General features: G+C 40.4%; 1 protein-coding gene across 6 annotated transcripts in view; it reads left to right on the forward strand.

Annotated features, from left to right (window-relative positions):
• Positions 1-21524, forward strand: part of KCNC1 (potassium voltage-gated channel subfamily C member 1) — a 129848-nt gene that overhangs the window by 93850 nt on the left and 14474 nt on the right. The window contains exons 3-5 of one of the 6 annotated variants that reach the window (XM_074918552.1): positions 1767-1768; positions 14201-14303; positions 16296-18448. In XM_074918552.1, coding sequence (XP_074774653.1) covers positions 1767-1768; positions 14201-14303; positions 16296-16432 — 242 coding nt within the window. In that variant the 3' untranslated portion in view covers positions 16433-18448. Of the gene's footprint in view, positions 1-1766; positions 1769-14114; positions 14304-16295; positions 18449-21524 lie in introns of those variants that run through there. The other 5 variants (XM_074918549.1, XM_074918551.1, XM_074918550.1 and 2 more) reach the window with 5 other exon arrangements.

Consider the following 21524-nt stretch of genomic DNA (forward strand, 5'->3'; position numbering starts at 1 on the left):
GAAACTAGGTGCCTAGTAAGTTGAAGGGACAACTATACCATCATGCATATTCATGAGACAATCCCGTCTCTTTCTGATGATTAACTGCAAAGTAGAACAACAGCTCAAATTCTTGACACTAATGCAAAATGACTCACTCTGAGACAAGACTAGATGTAAGGATGTTTATTCCATGGCATGCAAATCAATCTATTCTATAATATTCCACTAGAATTTAGCATTTAGAACTATGAAGGGTTTTGAACTACATTTTCTAAAATATACTCCTTTTGCAAGTATGGGTTGGTGAGTTACAGCTCTTTCAACCTTCTAGCAGCAAAGGCCAACTGGAAAAGGTCTGACTGGTCATTACTGGCCCGTTTGGCCTAAACAGTGATTGCCTCATAATATGGTATTATTATTTTTAATTATACTGATTCATGTTAGCAATAGGTGAAACCAGAGCAAAATTAATCATACTAATTCTGCTGGGAGGGGGGAGGGAAATGGAAAAAATACTAGTCACCATGGAATATATTATAATATCCCATGGCTAGTGGTTAATTATGGGAATATCTCAGTTTTATGAGAATCCTCATATAGCACACAAAGTTACGGGGCTCCAATTTGATTATTTAAACCCCATAATCTACCTCTACCCATGGAATATCACTATTTATTCTATGGAGTAATTTCAGAGTAGATAACCATGTTGAAAACAAAGCCAACTTCATATCTGGCAGATGTTCCAGCCAAGTTGCATAGTAGACACTCTTCAGCCTATTCAGAATATCCCCGTGTTGTATAAGGTAGAACAGATTGCCATCAAGTGATTTTAACTGACATCTAGTCAAAGAGAGATGTTTTGAAAGAGCTAGCATATACCTATGATGGTCTTGTGTTATCATTTTTTTACTTTGAAGAAAATTCTGATTTGTTACTCATTGTGAGTGAGGTATTCTCTCATCATCTCATAGCCATGCATGTTGATGTCATTGTGAGAGGCACAAAGAAAGTTAGACTTTCCTTTGTGTGTGACTCCACCGATGCCAATGCTAATTTTGAAGGGGACGAGCTGGTGGGAACTTTTCTTTTCTATTCTCTTCTCTCTTCTTTTCTTATTTCTTTTCCCTCTTGTGCAACTATGTAAAATCCATTCAGAAGGTAAATAGCTTTCATTTTTTTTGTTAAAGGCTATTCCATTGCAACAGGCCAATCACAATTCACGTGACTGATAGACTGTCCTTTCCTATTGTATCTTTGGCGCATAAGCGTATGGTTTTATCATCCATTCCCCTCGGGTTGCAAATGCTTATCACAATGCATGTCCAAGCAGCAAACTTCCTCATAAGTAGATGTCTTTGTGGCATCACATATCAAGAGGGAAAGAGGGCACAAACAATATTGCATGTCTCCTACTGTGAGCAACATGCCAACTACCCAATTGTAATGTGCAAGAGATGCCAGACTCTTGAGTACTTTAGCAGTCAGCTGCAGTGACTTTCTCAGAAATCCCTCCTTTATAAAGTTCCTTCCATTACCTACCATGGTCCTCTCTGGGAACTAGAGGACTAAGAACTCTACGAGTTCAGTGCAATTCCACACTGGTATCCTGAGAATACGTGTAATTTTGGTTCAATGTGGAACTGTTTTGCCACCATCAGTGCTCTAAAATCAGCTGTTACCACAATATCCATGAAGTATTGATAGTAACAGCAACTTATCTATTTCTGCAATAATTAAGAGAGACTATTTTTATATACGTATACAAGCATATATATTTTAAGAAGTAACAAAGCACACTTATACTTCAGCTAACAAGATGGACTCGGTAACACTGTTGCTGGAGTTTGTTGCTGATAATTATTATGCACCACTAGTAGCAAAAAATATTGCCTGCATCTCTTAGCTTCCTAACAGGGAAAGATCTCTATGTGTGCAAGAGAAAAGTAATAAGATCAGAACCGAACTGTTAAAACAAGATCTGCACTGCCTTGGATGTTGAGGTTCACTTATGTAATATGAAGCATTCATAGGCACTGACTTGTTCCTGAAACTATAACCTGCATGTTATATGAAAACAGAGACTTGCAAGCAGTGGATGTGTCCCATACTGTAAAATATTTGGACTGCTTAATAGCACCTAACTGTAGACAACCAACCAGTTAACATTGTACTAGGAACACAGAATGGGTGCCTAACATTTCTAAAATAATGCCTGAGTTGTCCAAGATATTTCTTGTAATTTTCAACTGTAAAGCTTCAGTGTGACAGTGTCTAGGTGATAAAAGGTCATATGATGTGTATCTAATACATTATTCCAAAAAAAAACCTGTTTAGCTGCTCAGGTGTATAGGACATCACATGAAATTATTAATTCCATATATTATGTGTGGCGAAATGATTAAACACTTCACAAAACAGCAATGAGTATGAAATAGTTCCACATACGAGTGTCTCTCACTAGCCCTCTCGTGCACCGAGCCAGCAGTTCCCAGCAGTTCTCGGTCCGTACACCAGGGCCAAGGGGGCTCTGCGGAGAGCCCAGTGCCTCCTCTCAGGCTAAGGAGCACTTTCCTGGCACGGACATGCAAACAGCAGAACTTTGCCCACAGGCTGCACAGCTGCTGCCAATGATGCTATAGTCATTTGCAGGCAAAGCAAAGATGGTTTGGATTTAAATTCTGGTAGGTTTGAATTAAATTTTTTAATTGTCCCCAACACTCTCAGCAGCTCAGTCCTGGGCTAATCTACACCTGGCAGGAGGGTATCTTTAAATAACAGTGCTTGATTTTAATTTGATATAAAGAATGTCAGGCTTTGATTCTACCATGTCTCCCCTTTCTGCAGCAACCCCTCCTGCTCTCCATCCTGCCTGATCCCACCAGTGAGTGGCTGGGAAAGCAGCAAAGGGGAGGAAAGGCACTTCAGAGTAGAGGATGGCAGAGCTTATGCTGCAGGCAGGCCTTCACCAGCAGCATTAAGAAAGTAGATATTTCCTCTATACCAAAAATCTTCTTCAAGGCAGTTTCTGATGCCTGTAAATTCTCAAGATATCAGTTTATAGTGGAGGATCAGGGCCTGATAAAAGGAGCAGATCTCACCCGACCAATTTGACTAAAACTCCTTGACCTGGAGACATCTCAAATTATAGAGGACCAGGTGTCCCCTCACTTAAAATATGCACACCAAGTTCTAATATCACCTGTCAAACTGTTAACTTTGTTATGTTGCAGTGTCGTTTGCAGGCCCCATTCAAGATCAGGGCTTCATTTTGTCATTGTTGTATATGTGACAACCACTATATTACAATCAAATAGCCGACAGGCTAAGTAGACAGCAAAAAGAAAATGGAAGTAATCTCCAGTATTTTCATTTGACACATGGCTTAATTTAATTGAGCGAGACCACTTGAAAGGTCTGTGGCAAAGCCACTAGTTGAACATAACTAAATAAGCACCAGTCAACCACAGTCTGCTGTGCTGCAGCACCTTTTATCTAAAGGTTTCTGAGTATTCCAGTCAGTATCGTAACAGAAGCGAAACAGAAGAAAAGCAAAGCAAAATTTGTCTCAAACAGAAGCAAAACAGAAAAAACCAGTTTCAACCACTTAAACTCAGCTAATTTCTGTCCCATACCATACGCTGTCCTACAGGTATAAGTAATTAAATAAATCTCAGTACACATAGTGAAATACTTTTTAAGGTACAAGTTTGTAAGAAAACCTCAAAACATGGAAAACAAACCTGGAAAGCTCTTAGTTTTGTTTTTAAAGTATTACTCAGCTCTTCAGTCCCTCTCTTCCGTGAGCTGTGTGCTTACCTGAAGGATAGGTTGACTGCAGGGTTAATGTTGCCATAGGATGAAGTGGTGAATGTCATTTTCCAACACTGTAAAAGAAATTTAGAATATGAAGGGAATTCATAATTTCATTCAATGCCTGCAGTACTGTCTGGTGCCCCAGAGCAATGGTCTTAAGAATGCAGCCATAATACATAATAAGCACAGGTGATGAGTTATTTTGGGTTTGTTCAGAGATCTACCCCAACCTTTTATTGTTTTTGTATATATGTACAACACCAGCACACACAGTGTTTATATGGACTTTAATATGGCCAAAAAAAAGAATTTCTCACATCTCTGATCCCCTCTGCATGCTGCTCTACTTAAGCTATACTCCAAGGATATAATATTTTCATGCAAATGTGTTGTGCAGCCTTTTTCACAGTGTTCTGATAGCAAAATTCTCTACTCATTGCATAGCTGCAAAACATGGAAGAAATATTACTAGAGTTCAGGTGCCTAAGAGGAGAGGGAAAACATCTGTCATTACTGATACAGCCTTTATCTTCAGAAAAACTTCTGTGGTTGTTTTACTTACCTACCCAAAAAACAATTTTCCATAACCCACTCCTTGACTATCCCTATGTCTGAATAATTAAAGTTATCCAAGTCTACCACTGACAGAGGGGAACTACAGAGTTACAGTGACTCCAGTGTACTCCATGGTCAGATGAACTGGAGCAAACTGTGACATTAGGAACGTAATATTTCAGTGCAATTTCCTGAGAGAGAGCTGATCTCCTTTTAAAGAAGTAATGTGGAATTACTCATTTCAGCTTTATCACTCATGCTTTCTGAAGGAACTGCTCTTTTCTCAGGACTTCATTTTTCATCCCTTCTGTCACCATAACCTAAATAACCTGTATTCCTTGTGCAACACACTGGTTCTAACGTCAGAAGTGTGCTGAACACTGTAATTCTAGTGCCAATGCTCAGTGGGAGCTGGGGACTCTTGGCAGTTCTTGTCACAGGCCCATTATGCTGCCTAACATTACACTGTAGTTTGTGAACTTCAGTGGCTTTTATGGATAGCAAAGCATTGTTAAAGCCATAGGTATGTAGTCACTGTGGTGGTCCTTCAATCCATGGGGAAGAAAGTTCTCTGATCAAATGCCTCTGAACATTAAAAAAATCTCATCTAATTTTAGTGTCATAAAAACTTTGACCCTCTCTGTAAGGTGGATAGTAGACAGCAATGTAACTGCAAAGAGTTTAGGTCTGTTTCAGCTCAAAAAATTTTGATGTTCAAATGTGTTGGACATAAAAAACACCAAAAAAGGCAGTGGAAAAGGTAATAGGGAGATGATTTTTCGTTCCTCCCTATACTTAGCCTTCCTAGCCTTTGAAAGTCCAAAATCCATCACTCCAAAATAGCAAATGAGGTAATGATCGCATCTTAATGTCATTGCAGATCCAGAGGGCTGGAGCACCTCCTGTATGAGGACAGGCTGAGAGAGTTGGGGGTGTTCAGCTGGAGAAGAGAAGGCTCCAGGGAGAGTGAAAGGGGGCTACAGGAAAGCTGGGGAGGGACTCTTTATCAGGGAGCATAGGGATAAGATGAGGGGTGATGGTTTTAAACTGAAAGAGGGCAGATTTAGATCAGGTACAAAGAAGAAATTCCTCCCTGTGAGGGGGGTGAGGCCCTGGCACAGGTTGCCCAGAGAAGCTGTGGCTGCCCCCTCCCTGGAAGGGTTCAAGGCCAGGTTGGACGGGGCTTTGGGCAACCTGGGCTGGTGGAAGGTGTCCCCGCCCATGGCAGGGGGGGTGGAACCAGATGAGCTTTAAGGTCCCTTCCAACCCAAACCATTCTGTGATTCTATGAAGATGGAGTCCTCTGGATCTAATGTAGAAATTGTAACAGTTCAAAATAAAAGGAACAACACTCAATTCTTATCATCTAACCTAAGATACATTTCCCTGAGGTCCTTCTTATACTGGAACAAGAGTCAGGCAGTCTCAGAGAATAATTCACTTATTTATAATCTGAATTGCCTTCTAGAGGTGGCTTTCTCCATAAGTGATCTCAGGTGACTGCAGCTCTAACTTAAGATCCTCAGTTAAGTGCCTACAGTTAGGTAGAAGCAATGTGGATCTATTCCTTGCCCCCTGCCCCATGGGGCATTTCTGCAATCTCACAACTGTGGATCACATGCAAAGCAGAATTTATAACTAATATAATGTAATACTTTGTTGTACAATTATTCATCTGTTATTTCCTGTAGAGATACAACTGGTGGGTGTCACTTGTACTATGGTGCTTGTTTACTTTAGAATTTGAATAAAAAATAACATCCTCTATACAAAGTCATTTGAAAACAAAAAGGAAGAGCTATGAATTCAAGCACAGCGCTTTTGGTTTCCCGCTTCCCTGGCACTATGTGAGACATTAAAAAAAAAAAGTTTTTTAATCTCACCACACAGCTCCCTGTAGTCTGGCCACAGCTAGGGATAAGCGTGTGTAGGGGCAGAACTTCACCAGGCGGAAAAACAATTGCAGAACTAAATAATAAATCTTAGGACTTTTCATGTCTTAATAACTTAATGAGCACAGGTACTTTTAGTGATGAGAAAACACAGATCTAGCACTCCAGCCAAATAAGGCCAACCCGTGCCAACCCTCCAGCACAAGGCAGATGTAAACATGGTAAATCCTCTTTCTCAAGCACATGCCCGCTACTGCAGCTCCCCTGCCATGCCATGCAGTGTGCATTCCTGGGATATGGAAGAGGTATTCTGGGCATCTCTCCCTTCTGCTGGACAGTATGACTGGTGTTTGCAGGACAGGTACAACAAAAGGCACCCCTGTGCAAGAAGTACATCTCTGCTGGCAGGAGGACTAGATAGATGGGATGACTTACCCATTACTACAAAAGGCCAGGGACAAAAGGGTCTGGGCGTGAGGTCCCAGTTCTGTGCCCAGTCCACTTGCTTATATCCCTCTTACTCTGTACTTGATGGAAATTTTCTCCAAGCCTTTCGGTTACTTGCTTGTCTGTTTATAAGCTCAAAGCTGAAATAACAAGCAATCTACCATTCCTGCTGTCATTGTTCTTTGTATTCATCCATGCTTCATGTCTCAACACCTTTCATACCGTAGAGATCATCATACTGTATTCCTCAGTCAGAGCGGTAGTATAAGATTGTAGCATGACTCACCTGACTGCATTTTCCTGCAACCTCTACCTGACCTGTCCACGACTGTGGTCTGTGCTCTGCAGAATAGGTGTTAGTGAGATTCTCCGAAGTCCAGGATGGGTACAAGTGATAAAACTAGGAAGGATCTTCCAGAGCTCTTTGCAATGCAGCACTTGGAGGAGCAACAGTTCCCAGCACTGCATTAAGCACATATCCACTAATACCTGTAATAGCAGGACACACTGGGTCTACCTAACTAGAGCTCCAGTATTTCCTCTAGCAGTACCAATAGGTAGGCAGCCAACATACTGTCACCTCACTTCAAGAAGTAGTACCTCTCAAAGGTGATATTCTCTGGGAGTGACGTTACTATGTTGGCCAGTTAGTACTGGGAGAGGTGGTCACCACCATCACTGGAGTGCCTTTACTGGGGGACACGACTTCTTGGAGGGACCCAGGTCAACACAGTGGTGAGTAAATTTTGAAGAGGTAGGTTGGGTCGGAAGGATTCTGCGTATTCATGTAGCATACTAAATTCTGCTCTCGTGCCAGTGTAAAGTCCATCAGTGTGATATCTACTCAGAAGAGCTTCATAGCAACTTTCAAAATATGCAGTAATATAAAAATCAGAAAACTTTAATAAAGATACCTAGATCTAATAAAGATTTTTCTTTTAATGGCCTTAGAATATTGGGGTAACTAAAACTGAGTTGTTATATAGGAATCTTAATTCTTTTACATGTTCTTCACATTTTCTCTCTCTTTTTCTCTTTCTCTCTTTCGCTCTGTTTGTTAACATTTACTTGTTATTACTGTACGTTGCTTGCAACTTGTGTATGTTACAGACTGTCATATTTTATTCTGTGAAGTTTTTCTCCAATTCCCATCAACCTGAGCTCCATGTTGGGCAGCCGAGGAGATTACAATACAGTTCTTTAATGCAAAAGAACAAGGAATGTCACAGACTATAGGTAACTTCACTGAGATTGTGACACAAAACCTGATGCAAGGTATTAATGCAAAGAGTAAGTACTTGGTATGACAATAGAACTACTTAGTTAAATTACCTTCTTTTTTTCAGATAGTCTGCATGGGAAAAATTAATTTTCATTACTCTCCAGCAGAAAAAATTCCCAAACCTACCAATTTAGGATATTTTTCGTTGCCATTTTGAAAACCAGTGATGCCCATGCTGACACATCATTACTCATTTTCAGAGGTTTAAACCCATATTTTCTATGCTGTTCTTCTCTATGCTATACTTCCTTCCATACTCTCCAAGTCGTAATTTAACCATTCCATCATCCTTTGTCTGTGGTTTAATATATCTTCTCCATAACTCTTTTTCTAATTTGTTATAGTTATATCCCTTTCACTCTAAGGACCTGATTTAACAACAACAAAAATGAGCCCCTACCCATGCGATCCATGTTTCTTAATCCTGCATGAGGCTCTGGAGCCCACAAAAATTGATTTCTGTCGCTGAAGATGGTCTGGCACAGAAGCATAATTGTTATTTTGCTGAATCGGGTCCTGAGCAAAGTATTTTATTTACAGTCTCCTCCAATGACCCCCAAACACCACTTTGAAAGAATGATAAAAAATAGTCAATAGACATTTCTAATAATTTTCTAGAGGGACAGCATGAAGTTTATTGCTACTAATCTTATTCTTAATTGTCAGTAAATTCTATGTTAACTCAGAAATCGCTATAGCCTTGTGCTAACTCAAGAAAAGCATATTTTTCTAAGTGTGCAGTTCCTTTACTTCCTGATTCACTGTTATGCTCTGACCCTCCCTTAATCAGTGAAGAAGCACAGCACAGTTTAGACGGAGTCCAGTATTAAAAAATAAGGAGATTTATACTGATGCAGTTAATGAGTGGCCAACAAATGTTAATGGGTCAGTAAACACTATCCAGACAACTAAACCAGAAACAACTTGCTAACAGGAGTGAAATTTGAATTAAAGAGACTCGAGAGAGTAGGAAATTGAACTGTAAATATTTTCTTTCCATGCAACATCTCAGAGAGAAATTTAGGGATATAAAGTCAATGGGTATTTTCAGATGCTGAGCAGCTCTTAATCTCTCCACAAATCAGAGTAAATGTCTTTGAATACTTGGATTCATACTCTTAACTTCATCATAATATTTGCTTAGCACAAGAAGTATCCAGCAAAAGCGATGCTGCAAAAATAGGATGCAAAAAGGAATGTAAAATCTTTGCATTTTCTCTAGAATAAGGACAGCGGGGAAATTCAGTCCTCCAGCAGCAACTACAGCAGCCTCACAGCTGCTCTACTTCCCACTTCCAGATAATAGGCTTGTAGCTAAGAAAAGCTAAAGCACAGCAGTTCTCCACCCTCACCTTGGCCATGCCACCTCTGTTCCTGTACCCTTCTGTCACTAGTCCAAAAGCCAGGGAAAACCACCACACCAAGAGTTTCCTGTTGCCAGCACAGTATGACACAACTAATGTTTGCCACACTAACAGCCCTTTTATATCACCAGAAAAGTGTGAGAGGACTGGACAATAGAAGAGTAACTCACTCAGTGGACTACACACCATTACTTTCTTCAGGGATCCAGCTGGATTAAAAGTCTCTACTGTGATAGACCTCATGGAGATCCTTCTTCATAAGAGACTTCAGACAGCTACTGTGCATGTTAGGGTTAGCAACAGGGGTTTAAAATGAGCACATGAAAATGACCCTCATACTCTGAATGAGAACCAAAGGACACTCTCAGTTGGTCAGGAGTGGGACTCTCCACAGACTGTAATAATGGCAGTCCCAGGTTTGGGATCAGGCCTGTAAGAGCACAGCACAGATCTAGACAAGCTGTAGATTCATTTTTACATGTGCATGGGGTGGTGGTATGGAATGTTACTTTAGCCAGACAAGGTCTCCCCAGTAGAAAGATCTTCATCTTTCAAGCAACTTATTTTCTCAGTTCCAGCCCTGATTTGTACTCAGTTGCTCCTACCTCCTTCCTGCTTGTCAACCCTCTCCCCTGTAGCAGGGCTGCAGAACCCTGGGGTCCCCTGAGCCTTTGTGGAATGACAAATGGCTATTCAGGGAAGCTGTAGGTACTCAAGCTGGGTCCTTGTCTCTTAATCTTTAAACAAGGGTAGCCAGAAGACAGTCTGTGTTCTTCTGGAAGAGATTGTCAGTGACCTAATGTGACCAAAAGAAACAGCACTATGTCTCTTAATTGCTGCATGATCTAGGGCTGAGAAGATCCCATTTTCTTTAGCACAAAGAATCTGGCACAGTTCATGTAGCTGTAGACACATGGAAGACAAAGCGGGGGGGGGGCAGGTAGCTACAGTCCTAAGAGGAAACAGGGCCATCCCTGTCCCGCACACAATTTCTGAGGACATCTAAGGTACAAAGGGTAAACCAGGAACTTGTTCTTCAGCAGCTGTTGGAGAACGGCAGAGTTTGCTTAAGGGAAGAGGACTGGGATGACTTTGCCAGTGTAGGAACCAGTTCTGTACAAGTGCCACATTTCCAAGCATAGATTGAGGTCAGTGAATATCTCATACAATTATGTCCACTGATACTTTGAACTTAAGATGTAGTTCAAATAGGTGGAGACTCAGTGTCAGGCTCTAGCTTATCATCAAAACCAGCAGCACTGGTAAAGTCACTATGACAGTGTGAAACCATTTGCTGTAACAAAAGAGATGAGCCATGCAGCAAGTACATGGGCAGTCTCTACTGTGCTTCTCCACAATGCAAAATCCAGCAGTTCTCCTAAGGGGTTTTTTTGGAATCTCTCCCCCCATTTTGAAATTAGCTGTTTGCTCAGAAACACCCAAGACATTTTAATAGTACTTTTCTGCAAATGGAGATAGATAAGACAGGGAAAAAAAAAAAAAAAAGTGGAAACCACACAAATGAGGTAGTTGTGAAACAAACTACTCACCTGGGAGATGTGCTGAATACTTTCTTTAGTCTCTCAGCTAAATCTCTACAGGAGAATGTTTAAAGCTGGTGCAGTTAACTAGGTATTCACAGATAGGACAATTATGGAGATAAGGTGCCAAGCTGAGAGTCAGAAGATTTTTGTTGTAGATAACCTGTTATGATAACATTGACTTTTCTTCATGAAACAGAACCTACAGAACAACAAAAAATGCTGTACAAGCCTAATTCAGATTCTGCTAGCAGGGATGGAAAGACTCCTGTGAATTTGGTAGGCCAGAATCAAGTCTTAGAAGTTTTAAGCAACCAGTAGTAGTCATCATTGGTATAACTAGACTGGTAGTCACCAGCCAGTAATGGTTTCAGTAGTTTTGCTTTCTCTGGAGTTCTCTCAAGGAGTTGGAAAAAAACAAACATGCAAATTAAAACTTGAGAAATCAACCTAAAAACCCCACTATTTCATTCCATCTTTAGACCTCATTCCTGAAATTGTTCAGCACGTAGATCTGCTAATGAAAACGATGGGGACTTCTAACTGTGGGCTGATGACATCAGTGATGTTTTTTTTATTCCCGTAACAAATTTATCACATATTAAATATCATGTGATTGTCAAGTCCTACACTCAGAGTATTAGGTACTGCAGACAGTGGTTTGGAACACAACTACTCGACAGTTATTTATATACACTAGCAATAGATGCAGCCTTCTGTGCTGGTGATTTCTTTGCTTCCTAAATATTTAGCAAAATTGTCATTGTGGATTAGCATTGCTATCCAGAATGTAATCCCTAATGCATTGCCCATGCGTGGAATATTCAAGGGACGTTAGTAAGACAAAATCACATCAGTGATTTGTCCACATCTCCAGCTACTCTGTTCTCTTCCTATTGAATAGAACAATTTTCAACAACCAGTATACAGAAAAATTCATCAGTGCTAAGGGACCCTGAGGAGGCTGCAAGAGCAAGTTCCAGCTCAAGTGGCTAGGGATGTATAATGCATTTTAAGAAATTAATTCCAAGGTCAATTTTCTTGTCATTCAAGCACAAGAGCCTGCAACCTGCTTCCAAAAGGATCAATGGCTGGTACCAGTGAGCAGCCTGACCCACAACCAATCTGCTCAGAGGTGTTTTGAGCTCCAGAAAAATGGACCAGTGCCCCCTCCACCACTAAGAGCTTAGTTTGGGAACCCAGGCTCAGGTGTAGCAAGGGGAGTCTCAAGAGATTTCAATGTAGAGCTCTTCTAACGCAGCTGCCTCCCTCATATCAGGCTTAGAGCCACCAGCTTGCAGCAGTTGAGGCTTATGAAGAAGCCTGGTTCTTTGCTCATCCCCATGAGGACAGCATCTCTCCCCAAACACAGTTAAGTGATTTTCAAATCAACAGCTCAGCACCTGCAATATCATGGTTACTATGGCAGCCGTGCCAGGTTTTTGTGCAAAGAGAGGTATTAAACAGCACCGAGTATTATGAACAGAAAGAAACTGCAACTCAGTGCAACCTTAAAACTTCAGAATCCTATTGAAATTAGTGTCTACAAGTATTAAAATGCACTTATAGCTTTTACATTTTTTAAAATGTATTGAAAGACCTCATTATTTAATTGCTCACAAAACGAAATATTACTACTTCCCCCGTTCAGGAAATAATTGGCTAGTTCTGCATGGAGAAGAAAGGAGGCAGAGGTGAGATCTGCAGAAAATACTGTTTACATTGTGACAAACCAGTGACATCTAAATAAAAGTAAAGGCAGAGAATGCAATTAATGGGGCACAGATAGAATCATAGTGTGTGTCATATACATCTGTGTGTGTATGTGTGTGTGCGCGTGTGTGTACAAAGCAACAACTATAACTTGGAAAGGCTTTTGCCTGCTACCCATCAATGTTGTCCATCTGAAACCAGAGGATCAGAATCGTATCTCCAAACCCTACCTAATGTATTTTTTCTTTTGGGCTCATTTTATGGCTTGGCTTCAAAACCACTGAAAAATAAATGACAGTATCATGTAGCGTTCAGAACAAGCTAGTATGCGAATCTGGAAAAGGCACTGAAATTAAGTGTATCCGTTGAGTTTGTCTTTCCTTAAAGACTTGCAGGACCACCCATTGCCTTACAGCGTCTAAGTAATAAGCATTGTGCAACCGAGGTGTAGGATGCCGCCAATACCACTCAGTTAATGTATCTCAGCATTTGTGAAACTTCAGAAAGCACATTTTGACTGTTTTTTCCTCCCTTCAACTAAAATACTCATATTGAGCTGTGCCATATTTCGAGTATATTCTCAATACACTAATTTGCACTTTAAAACCCTAAAATAAATCCTACACTAAATAGCACTTTAAATTGTTTTATAAGTGTCAAACAAGTCACACAGAGAAAACATACTATGCTCAGTCTATCCTCATGGGAATGTGTGGAGCAAAATGGGGAAATCTGGCAATCTATTTCCGTTATTTACAGCCGAGAGTAAATTTTGCTCTATCTATTTTCCAAATTCATGGCCTGCTGTAGTGTTTTCTATATGTAGTGTCCTGTGCTGGCATTGCAAATACTGTATGTGTTTCCGAGGAAAACATCAGAAAATGGATTGGTTTTTTTTTTTAAATCCACATTCTGCTGTCGTATTTCCATATGTAACGTACTCTGTGTGTCTAAAACGTGTACAGCCATTCTGCATGACTGATACCGGAATCGCTATCAAATAATTTGGGTGAATTTTCGTGTGTGGGGGGGAAAGAGCAGGAATTTTCCCCTCAGTAATATTGCACACAGGTATAAATCAGCACAAACAGAATATACTCAAATACTAAAACACAACTCACAGTCCACTGCCACTCCAAAGCTCTGAGCGACAGTAGGCTTCATGACAAACAGGTCATTCATGCACCATCCGATGTCATGCAAAAACATAATCCGATTTCTAACCGCAGTCTTCTGCTCGCAGGACTAGGAACCAATGCACGCCCGTTTCTGAAACCGCCCCTCTATGCGGAAGTACAGGTGGCTGCTGTTACACCTAACGTGATCACGTTTTCTTTCTCCTCCCACTTAACAGACTTTATTTTATTTTGGTGCAGTGCACACGAACGCAGTGTCTAGGACAGATGTGCTACCTTTTATAGTGTCGCTATAGAACTCTTTAGCTGTGAACCCTTAATTTGCAGCTGGAACTCTAATAAACAGTGCATAGTGTTTCAATAGCCTTCTGCTTATATGTTTGAAGATTCGAAACTGAATGGTGAGGTGGCCAAGGCGGCGCTGGCAAACGAAGACTGTCCCCACATAGACCAGGCTATTACGCCTGATGAGGGCCTGCCCTTTACCCGCTCTGGCACTCGGGAGAGATATGGACCCTGCTTCCTCTTATCAACCGGGGAATATCCCTGCCCGCCTGATGGAGGAATAAGAAAGGGTATGTAGCTGGGGTCCTGTAACCATGTAGTTAGCAACCGTTTTAAATAAATAAGAGAAAGTCAGCTGTAGCTGTAGCACGCAATAGTGCGCTTGCTGTAGAGATGCACGTTTGGGCTGGAAACCACCACCTGATGTCTGCATTTGGAGTTTCTAACCTATTTCTTTCAGAAAGAAAAGCCTGAGGAGCTGTAACTACCCCATGCAGCTATGCTAGGCAGTTGAGTCTTCCACCCCAGCTGGTGCAGCACTAAGCTTTAGTGGAGGATGCTCTACAATGTCCTTAAATTAGCCCATCCTCCAAGGAGAGGCCAATTAACATTTCGTAGCAATGAAGGTTTGCCACTTGGAAAGCTCACAGATCTTACCAAACAGTGACGAGCATAGACTTGGAGGTGGCAGACAGAAAAGATAAAACACAAAAGCAAAACATCCTCAAGAAATATGAAATGATTATTTGGCTACCCTGACAGAGCACTAAAACAAATTATTTGGATATTCATAGCTGTTTAGTTCAACAGAGAAAGAGAAGCATACAAGAACATCTGTTAGCACAGGTGTCTTACAATTGGAAAACAATCCATCTAAAATCACTTTCGTAAATAAATCATTACTAGTTAGTTTCTCAGACTTCTGACAGCTACAGATCTCTCAGAAGTAACTGCATTTTAGTTTGCTAATGGTCAGAATAGTCTATTTAGCAACAGAAGTAAAGTCAAATGAAAAAAAACTTCCCTTCTTCAGATAGACTGTTTTGTTTGAATAACATAACATGAGGAAACCATACAAACCAAAATTACAGTTACGTATATATGCATCAAAGTTGATAAGGAATGTGAAAATTGGAAATCTCTCTCTTCAAACCAGTGTTTATCACTGGTGTACTGTATATAGTATATCATATAGTCAATATTTTAAAACTGCAAAGATTGTATGATGTAACCATACACTGAGTATGGAGTATAGAATTCCCATGTGCCATTGTATGATGGGCAATAGCTATAGTAAATGCCAGTTATAGATAGTGTATGTATTTATAAGTTTAAAGCTTATCATCAACAAAGATATAGTTGGACGACAAGACTTTCATATGAAAGCATATCCTCTAAAATTTACCTTTGTAGCAAAGCGTTTTACTTGATTCTGTATTGGATAAGCATTGCCACATTCATTCAGCCTGAGCGAGGTCAGGTGGTTCCAGTGGATCAGGGGAACACTCCAAATGGCACATCCTTTGGGATGAGGAATGTATGGTTTTCACGATGCACTGCAACCGCCTCTCGTTACTGAATGAAACAGAGGCTGGTTGGCTAAAGAGTAATATACGTCAGCATATTGTTGGCCTGTTTGAAACACGTTGAGAGCATCTTAATTGTTGTTCCAACAGAATTTCATCCATAGTTTGTGCAACTCTCTGTACACTTGCTGAGCTGTTTACATGCATGTTTGAAAAAGAAGGGGGGAGGGCGGGAGGGAGGGAAACAGAATGCATGCAATTTTGGTTTTGTTTTTGTTTTTTTTTTTTTTAAATGCTGAGAACAAAGGAGTAGTATCTCTATAGCAACACAATAAATTTTATGGATTTTGCTGCCTTTTCCCCCTCCCGCCCCCAAAGATACCAGAAACCTTAATTTTGCCTGAGGTCAAAATGCATGAAGTGGAAGGGAGAGGTATGCATGAATGTATGACGGAGACATAGAAAACCCCTCCCACTGACACTTCTTTTTTTCAGAGTACAACCATGTTGCTGCCTGTAGGATCAATAACATAGCCTGACCATCCTTGAGAAATGATTATTTTTTTTTAATATATATATATATATTTTAAACTTGATCTGTACTTCAATGGCCTTCTGAGTCACGTTGCAAGCGATACTACTCTCGGCATGTCCATGCATGCAGATGCTATTGAACTGGCTACAATGTTGACCTCATTCTTAGTCCATTCTGTCATTGATCCAATGCTGTACTTTGCATTTTTCTTTTAAATGAAGGTTACGAAATGTCACGGAGCCTTAACAGCATAGCTGGCATAAGTGGAAAAGCGATAGGATTATCCTCAGTGTCTGCGCCCTACAGCTCTCCTAGTCCAGTGAGACGTTCTTGGTCTCCCATCCCATCTATATTGTAGCATGGATCAGTAGCAGAGAATGGTCTAAAAAGCTTTATTTTCAATTAGCCTATGCTATGTTGCATATAATCCAGGTGACTAAGTCTGAAGATGCAATGTCTCACAGTAGCACCTGCTGGGAACGGTGTTACTACTGATGCTAGGTGACAACACTCCTAAATAGCACTCAGATGACAATAGGCAGGCATTTACATAGTACTGGTGGGCCATACACGCTGCATGGTATCAGTACATAGGATGAAGGGTAGATGCACCAGATAGTTTCCTTCCTGGTGCATCCTGCTAGTATATGCTTATTTTGGCTAATGGTGGATCTACTGGCTCTGTATGAAATGGGTTAGGCATTTAGTCGATGCTGAAACATGCCAACGATGGAAGATTTTGCTTTTCTCAGGATATTTTTGAGCCATAGGAACCCTGCAGGAGTTTGAGCAAACAAGCACAGTAGGATGAAACTTTGCATGGGCGCCTATTTTATGCTGAAAGCAATACTCAGACACACTGTAGAGAGGTCTCAGTCTGGCTGACTGCATGGGAAAAAAATCCTGTTGAAGAAGAATATGGCTGCCTCTGCATGTAGCTATTTCACTTTTTCCTCCTTCCTTTAACACTAAGATGCCGAGCTTGATGTGAAAAGCGCAGGGAAGAAGCTCAAGTACTGATTGTATTCTTTACATGCAGATCTTTGCAAAGAAAGTCCAGTCATTGCTAAATATATGCCAACAGAGGCAGTCAGAGTGACCTGACAAGGCAAGATGGAGATGAACATTGATGGCTAATAAACATCTGTGTGGAACTGTGCAGGCATAGAAGACCTTCTCATTTGGACAAAGTTAACTCGCTCCATGCAGGTTTTATGGATGATTCTTCGTGGTTTTGGAGTTGTACTAGAGATGCAGGCTTTTTCTACGGCCAAAATGTAACAAAACTGTAGAAGATCTTTTTTTTTTTTTTTTTTTAATCTATTTTTTTGTTCCATAGCATGAATTGCATGAAGACAAAAATTAAAAAACAAAACAAAACAAAACAAAACCACAAAACAAAAAAACAAGAAACACTGCAAATGTATGATTAAGGAGAAAAAAAAAAGCAAAGTTATATATTTTCTTTCAAAGCTCTTTACTTTTACATACATTGTTGTAGCCAAAATGTAAAACATTATAAAACTGTACATTTCTTTGCTATGGATCGCTTCTTTTTGTATACAAGATACAGAGTAATGGTTTTAAAAAGTGCAATCAGGCAGTCATCGGTCATATTGACCACGCCTTCACAGTTCATCACACCGACATGGAAATCAAGAACTTTAAATCCAACTAGAAGTGTATAAAAATAAGAAAACTTTTTCCTGTCTGTTTTTGTTGGCATGCTTGTGACACATGGGACCTTCCTTCGGACCTGACAGTTAACAGCTGGTCTAGATTTAATTTTCCAGCTCTGGTTATGTTGTATTTTATTGATGTATAGATCCAACGTAAAGACCCTTCATAAATTGTTCATATTAAGTAATCAGTATGAATTTTAAACAAAAGAGGTGTTATTTTAAAACTGGGACTTATAGTACAAAATCAGGAAAATACTCAAGTATAAATGGTCTCAAAGTTTAAGAAACAAGACAACAGCATTGTATGCAATTTAGTACTGAGTAAAATGCATGCACAATGTTATGCAAAACAATTCTAGCATGAAATAAATTTTGTATCATGGTTTCAGTGCCTGCTGTATAGTGTAAAGGGGAATCCTTTTCTGAAGCGATCAGGGGTTTCCAGAGACTTGCTTCTAAAATCTTGAATAAATACAGTGTTCTCAACAGAAATGTAGGAGAAAAGCTTGGTATTGCTTTGGTTCTACAATGCTAATTTTGGTTAGTAGATAATAAATGAAGCCTGCAAACACTTGATACAACTGATGTCTGAAGAATTCACACCATTAGTAATTTTATGAGGGAAGATTAAAACCCCTATAATTATCTAGGTATCTTCCTTTTTCCCTTCCCAACAATAATAAAAGTTTGTCTTTTTAGCTGACTAAATGAATTAAGTTTTTCTTACTTCTCTGGGCCCCGTCCTTGTTTTTCACTGAGCCACAGCAGTCTACCTGATATGAAACTACTAAAGAAATCCAAGGGTCCGAGTCGCACTTTATTAGCCACACAAAACACGGCAGCAGTAAGAACCAAGAGACACAATGAGATTAAATTTCATTTCAGATGCTATAATGACAGCTATGGACTATATGTCAACAGCATTCTAGCTGCTTGAGCATTTTTAGTAAAGTACTTCTATAAGGAAGGATACGCCTTTATCTTCATGTGAGGAACTTCAAAAGAGCTGGCAACCTTCTAGGCAAGCTATGGCATCTGAGACTGCTAATGAGAATGGAAATGTAACGGAATAGTATCCTTATGGTCTGCAGGAAGTAGAGATTAAACCCCCAAAACCAGAAGAAACACTCATGGCTCTGGTAAGTGCTAAATTACAAACGAAAAAATAACTGCAGCTGGACCTTGTCTTCACAAAACTCTGCTCCAAAAGGAAAATCAAGGAAGACCTCAAGCTGTGTTTTAGGAACAGAAGAAAGGCTGATAATCTGAATTTGTACATAATTAGAAAACTTCTTTGTAGCCCTTGATGTAGCATTATGTACTTGATTTCTACTTCCGTTGTCTATCCTTTCTCCCAAGAACAATTTTTCTCCCACTGTTTCTATGGTGTTATTCTCAGCTGATAAATGGGCATTTTCTTACCTCCACAAGTAAGATCCAGGTTAACCCAGGATCCAAAAGTTGCCTGATGAACTACTTTTCCTCTTATAACATATTAAGAATCCAGAAATAGGTTTATCTGCCCTATTTTTTATTTAACACTAACTTCAAGGGCCCAGCATGAAGGCTTCCCAAATTCTCCATTACCATAAGGAATACTAACAATTCAGCCCTGTAAATCCCACGTAGGTCTTCCCCTTCCACTGTGCTTTGCATATATATGAGCCTTAGCTAACAGGTTGGGTACACATGCCCTAAGGCAACTGTCATTCCGTGCTACTTTTTACATCTACCAGTCCCATTTTCATTTAGGTACTCCTCTCAACTTATCCTGATTTGGGGTAACCATGTGTTTCGGGTGACTTCTATAAACTCTTCAGAAACAGAACAGTGTTTCCCATCCACCATCCTTCAGGAGATGCTCTAAAGATTAAGGTCCATCTGACCCCGGAGTTTCCCTTGCACAACACTGGCAGCTCTGACAACACAAGGAAAGAGTGAGAATACTGGAAAATTTCAGAAGCTGTTGCACCAAATCCTGACACTGAATCCTAAGAGAAATTTCCCACATCATCCCAGCTACCTTACATTTAAGGAACTTTTGCTGGGGTATTATGATTAAACCATTAATTCCTTCAGGCCTGCCCACTCCCACCACAGGAGGTACATACCTTGATTAAAGCATTAGAACTATGCATGCGGCTGGATTCTGACCTCAGGCTTGCAACAACACCATCGGCTACTTCTGACTTCACACCATCGTAAGTAAGAGCAGAAGCATAGAAGCATGTTCTGTAGTTCAGTTACACTCCGCCCGTTTCCTGCTGGAAATGAACATCCTGGTTTCTTCCTCTGCAAACTCAGCCTTTGACAATGCACCCCCAGCTATAGGACCCAATGCTGGTCCTTCATCTGAACCACCTGGCTATTAGTGGCATATTAATTGCTAACATGAACAGCAAACCTCAGCCACACCTTCTACACATAGAGCTTTTCCTCTGACTGCATGAAGGTACTCGTTTTTTCTGGAGCAACCTGATGTGTCTCCACAACTACAATTTCAGAGAGCAAGGATCTAAGAAGTGGTTTCTGTTCTCTCACTCCAACAAAAAAAAAAATCTAGCTAATAACGTTGTGATAACAGTCAAGCGCAGCAGTCATTAATCTGGATAAAGTGATTTTTCACATAAATTGCTTTCTCTCTCCTTAAAGTTTCAGGACCAAAAAGAAAATACATCTCTGAAACAAATGGTTGCTAGGACGAATGAGCAGACTGAAATACAGAAGAGAGCAAGCAGGGCTAAGGCAAGGGCGTTCAGAAATTAACTGAGCACAGAGCTGCTTACAAAATAGACATCCTGAAGAAAAAACAAGGACAGTCAATACCCTGTCATTTTGCATATCCATTTTATAATTTCAAAACAAGGAAGCCTGCTTCTCTGCTTTCCACATATATACTGGAAGCACCTTTGTCTCTGAGCTCACAGGCTAACTTAACTTCATGAAAACATCCTTAAATTATTCAGGTCATTTTTAAGTCACTCACTTGAGTCTGGGCGTAAAATACCTGTCTGTTCACAAGTCCCAAAGCCTCTGCACTCATCTAGGACTGTAGGCACAACATTTCACTCTTAAGGGAACAATATTTCAAGAACAATATTTGAATGAAAATTGAACTTCAAGTTAGAAAATGGATCCAGAACTGCATCTCTTGACTTTCTTTCCTTATCTGACAAAGCAAGTGCTTTAAAACTAAATATGTTCATCTGCCCCTACAGAAAGATATATTCCTTGGTTCAGGCTGACAAAAAGCCTGAAGTTTTCAACACTCAGCATTTGCTAGAGCACTGAAAAAACTTTATGCAAGTACATAAGTATGTATCTTCAGGTACCAAATATTAAGAATGCGTGCTCCAAGGCTTCCTCTGGTTTCTCTACTGCCCATGGAGCACAGGTTAGAGATCCCTTAGTCAGCAAAAGGCAAAGTATTGCAGTAATATTAGCTCAGCTATGACTCTTAAGGTACCTGCACAGCTTCTGGACCCAAAGAGCTTAGCAGGGACAACACAGCCTATGCAGAGGCTGCTGACAGTGAGTCACACCAGAACAAACGGCAGACGCGTGGCTTGAGCCCAAGCAAATAAGCTCAGGAGAAGCCACGCTTTGCGGTGGTGGTGTCAGTGCAAGCGGGTGACTGGAGAAGCAGCAGCAGCACAGGAGGTGGGAAATGAGGAGAAGGACACAGGATGGGTCTGGAAAATGGGTTATGCAAGTAGGAGGAAGGGTACCATATGAGGAGACAGCAATCAGTGGCAAGGGGGAAAGAAG

Source organism: Athene noctua, chromosome 14 (assembly GCF_965140245.1).
Source record: "Athene noctua chromosome 14, bAthNoc1.hap1.1, whole genome shotgun sequence".
Taxonomy (NCBI): Eukaryota; Metazoa; Chordata; class Aves; order Strigiformes; family Strigidae; genus Athene; species Athene noctua.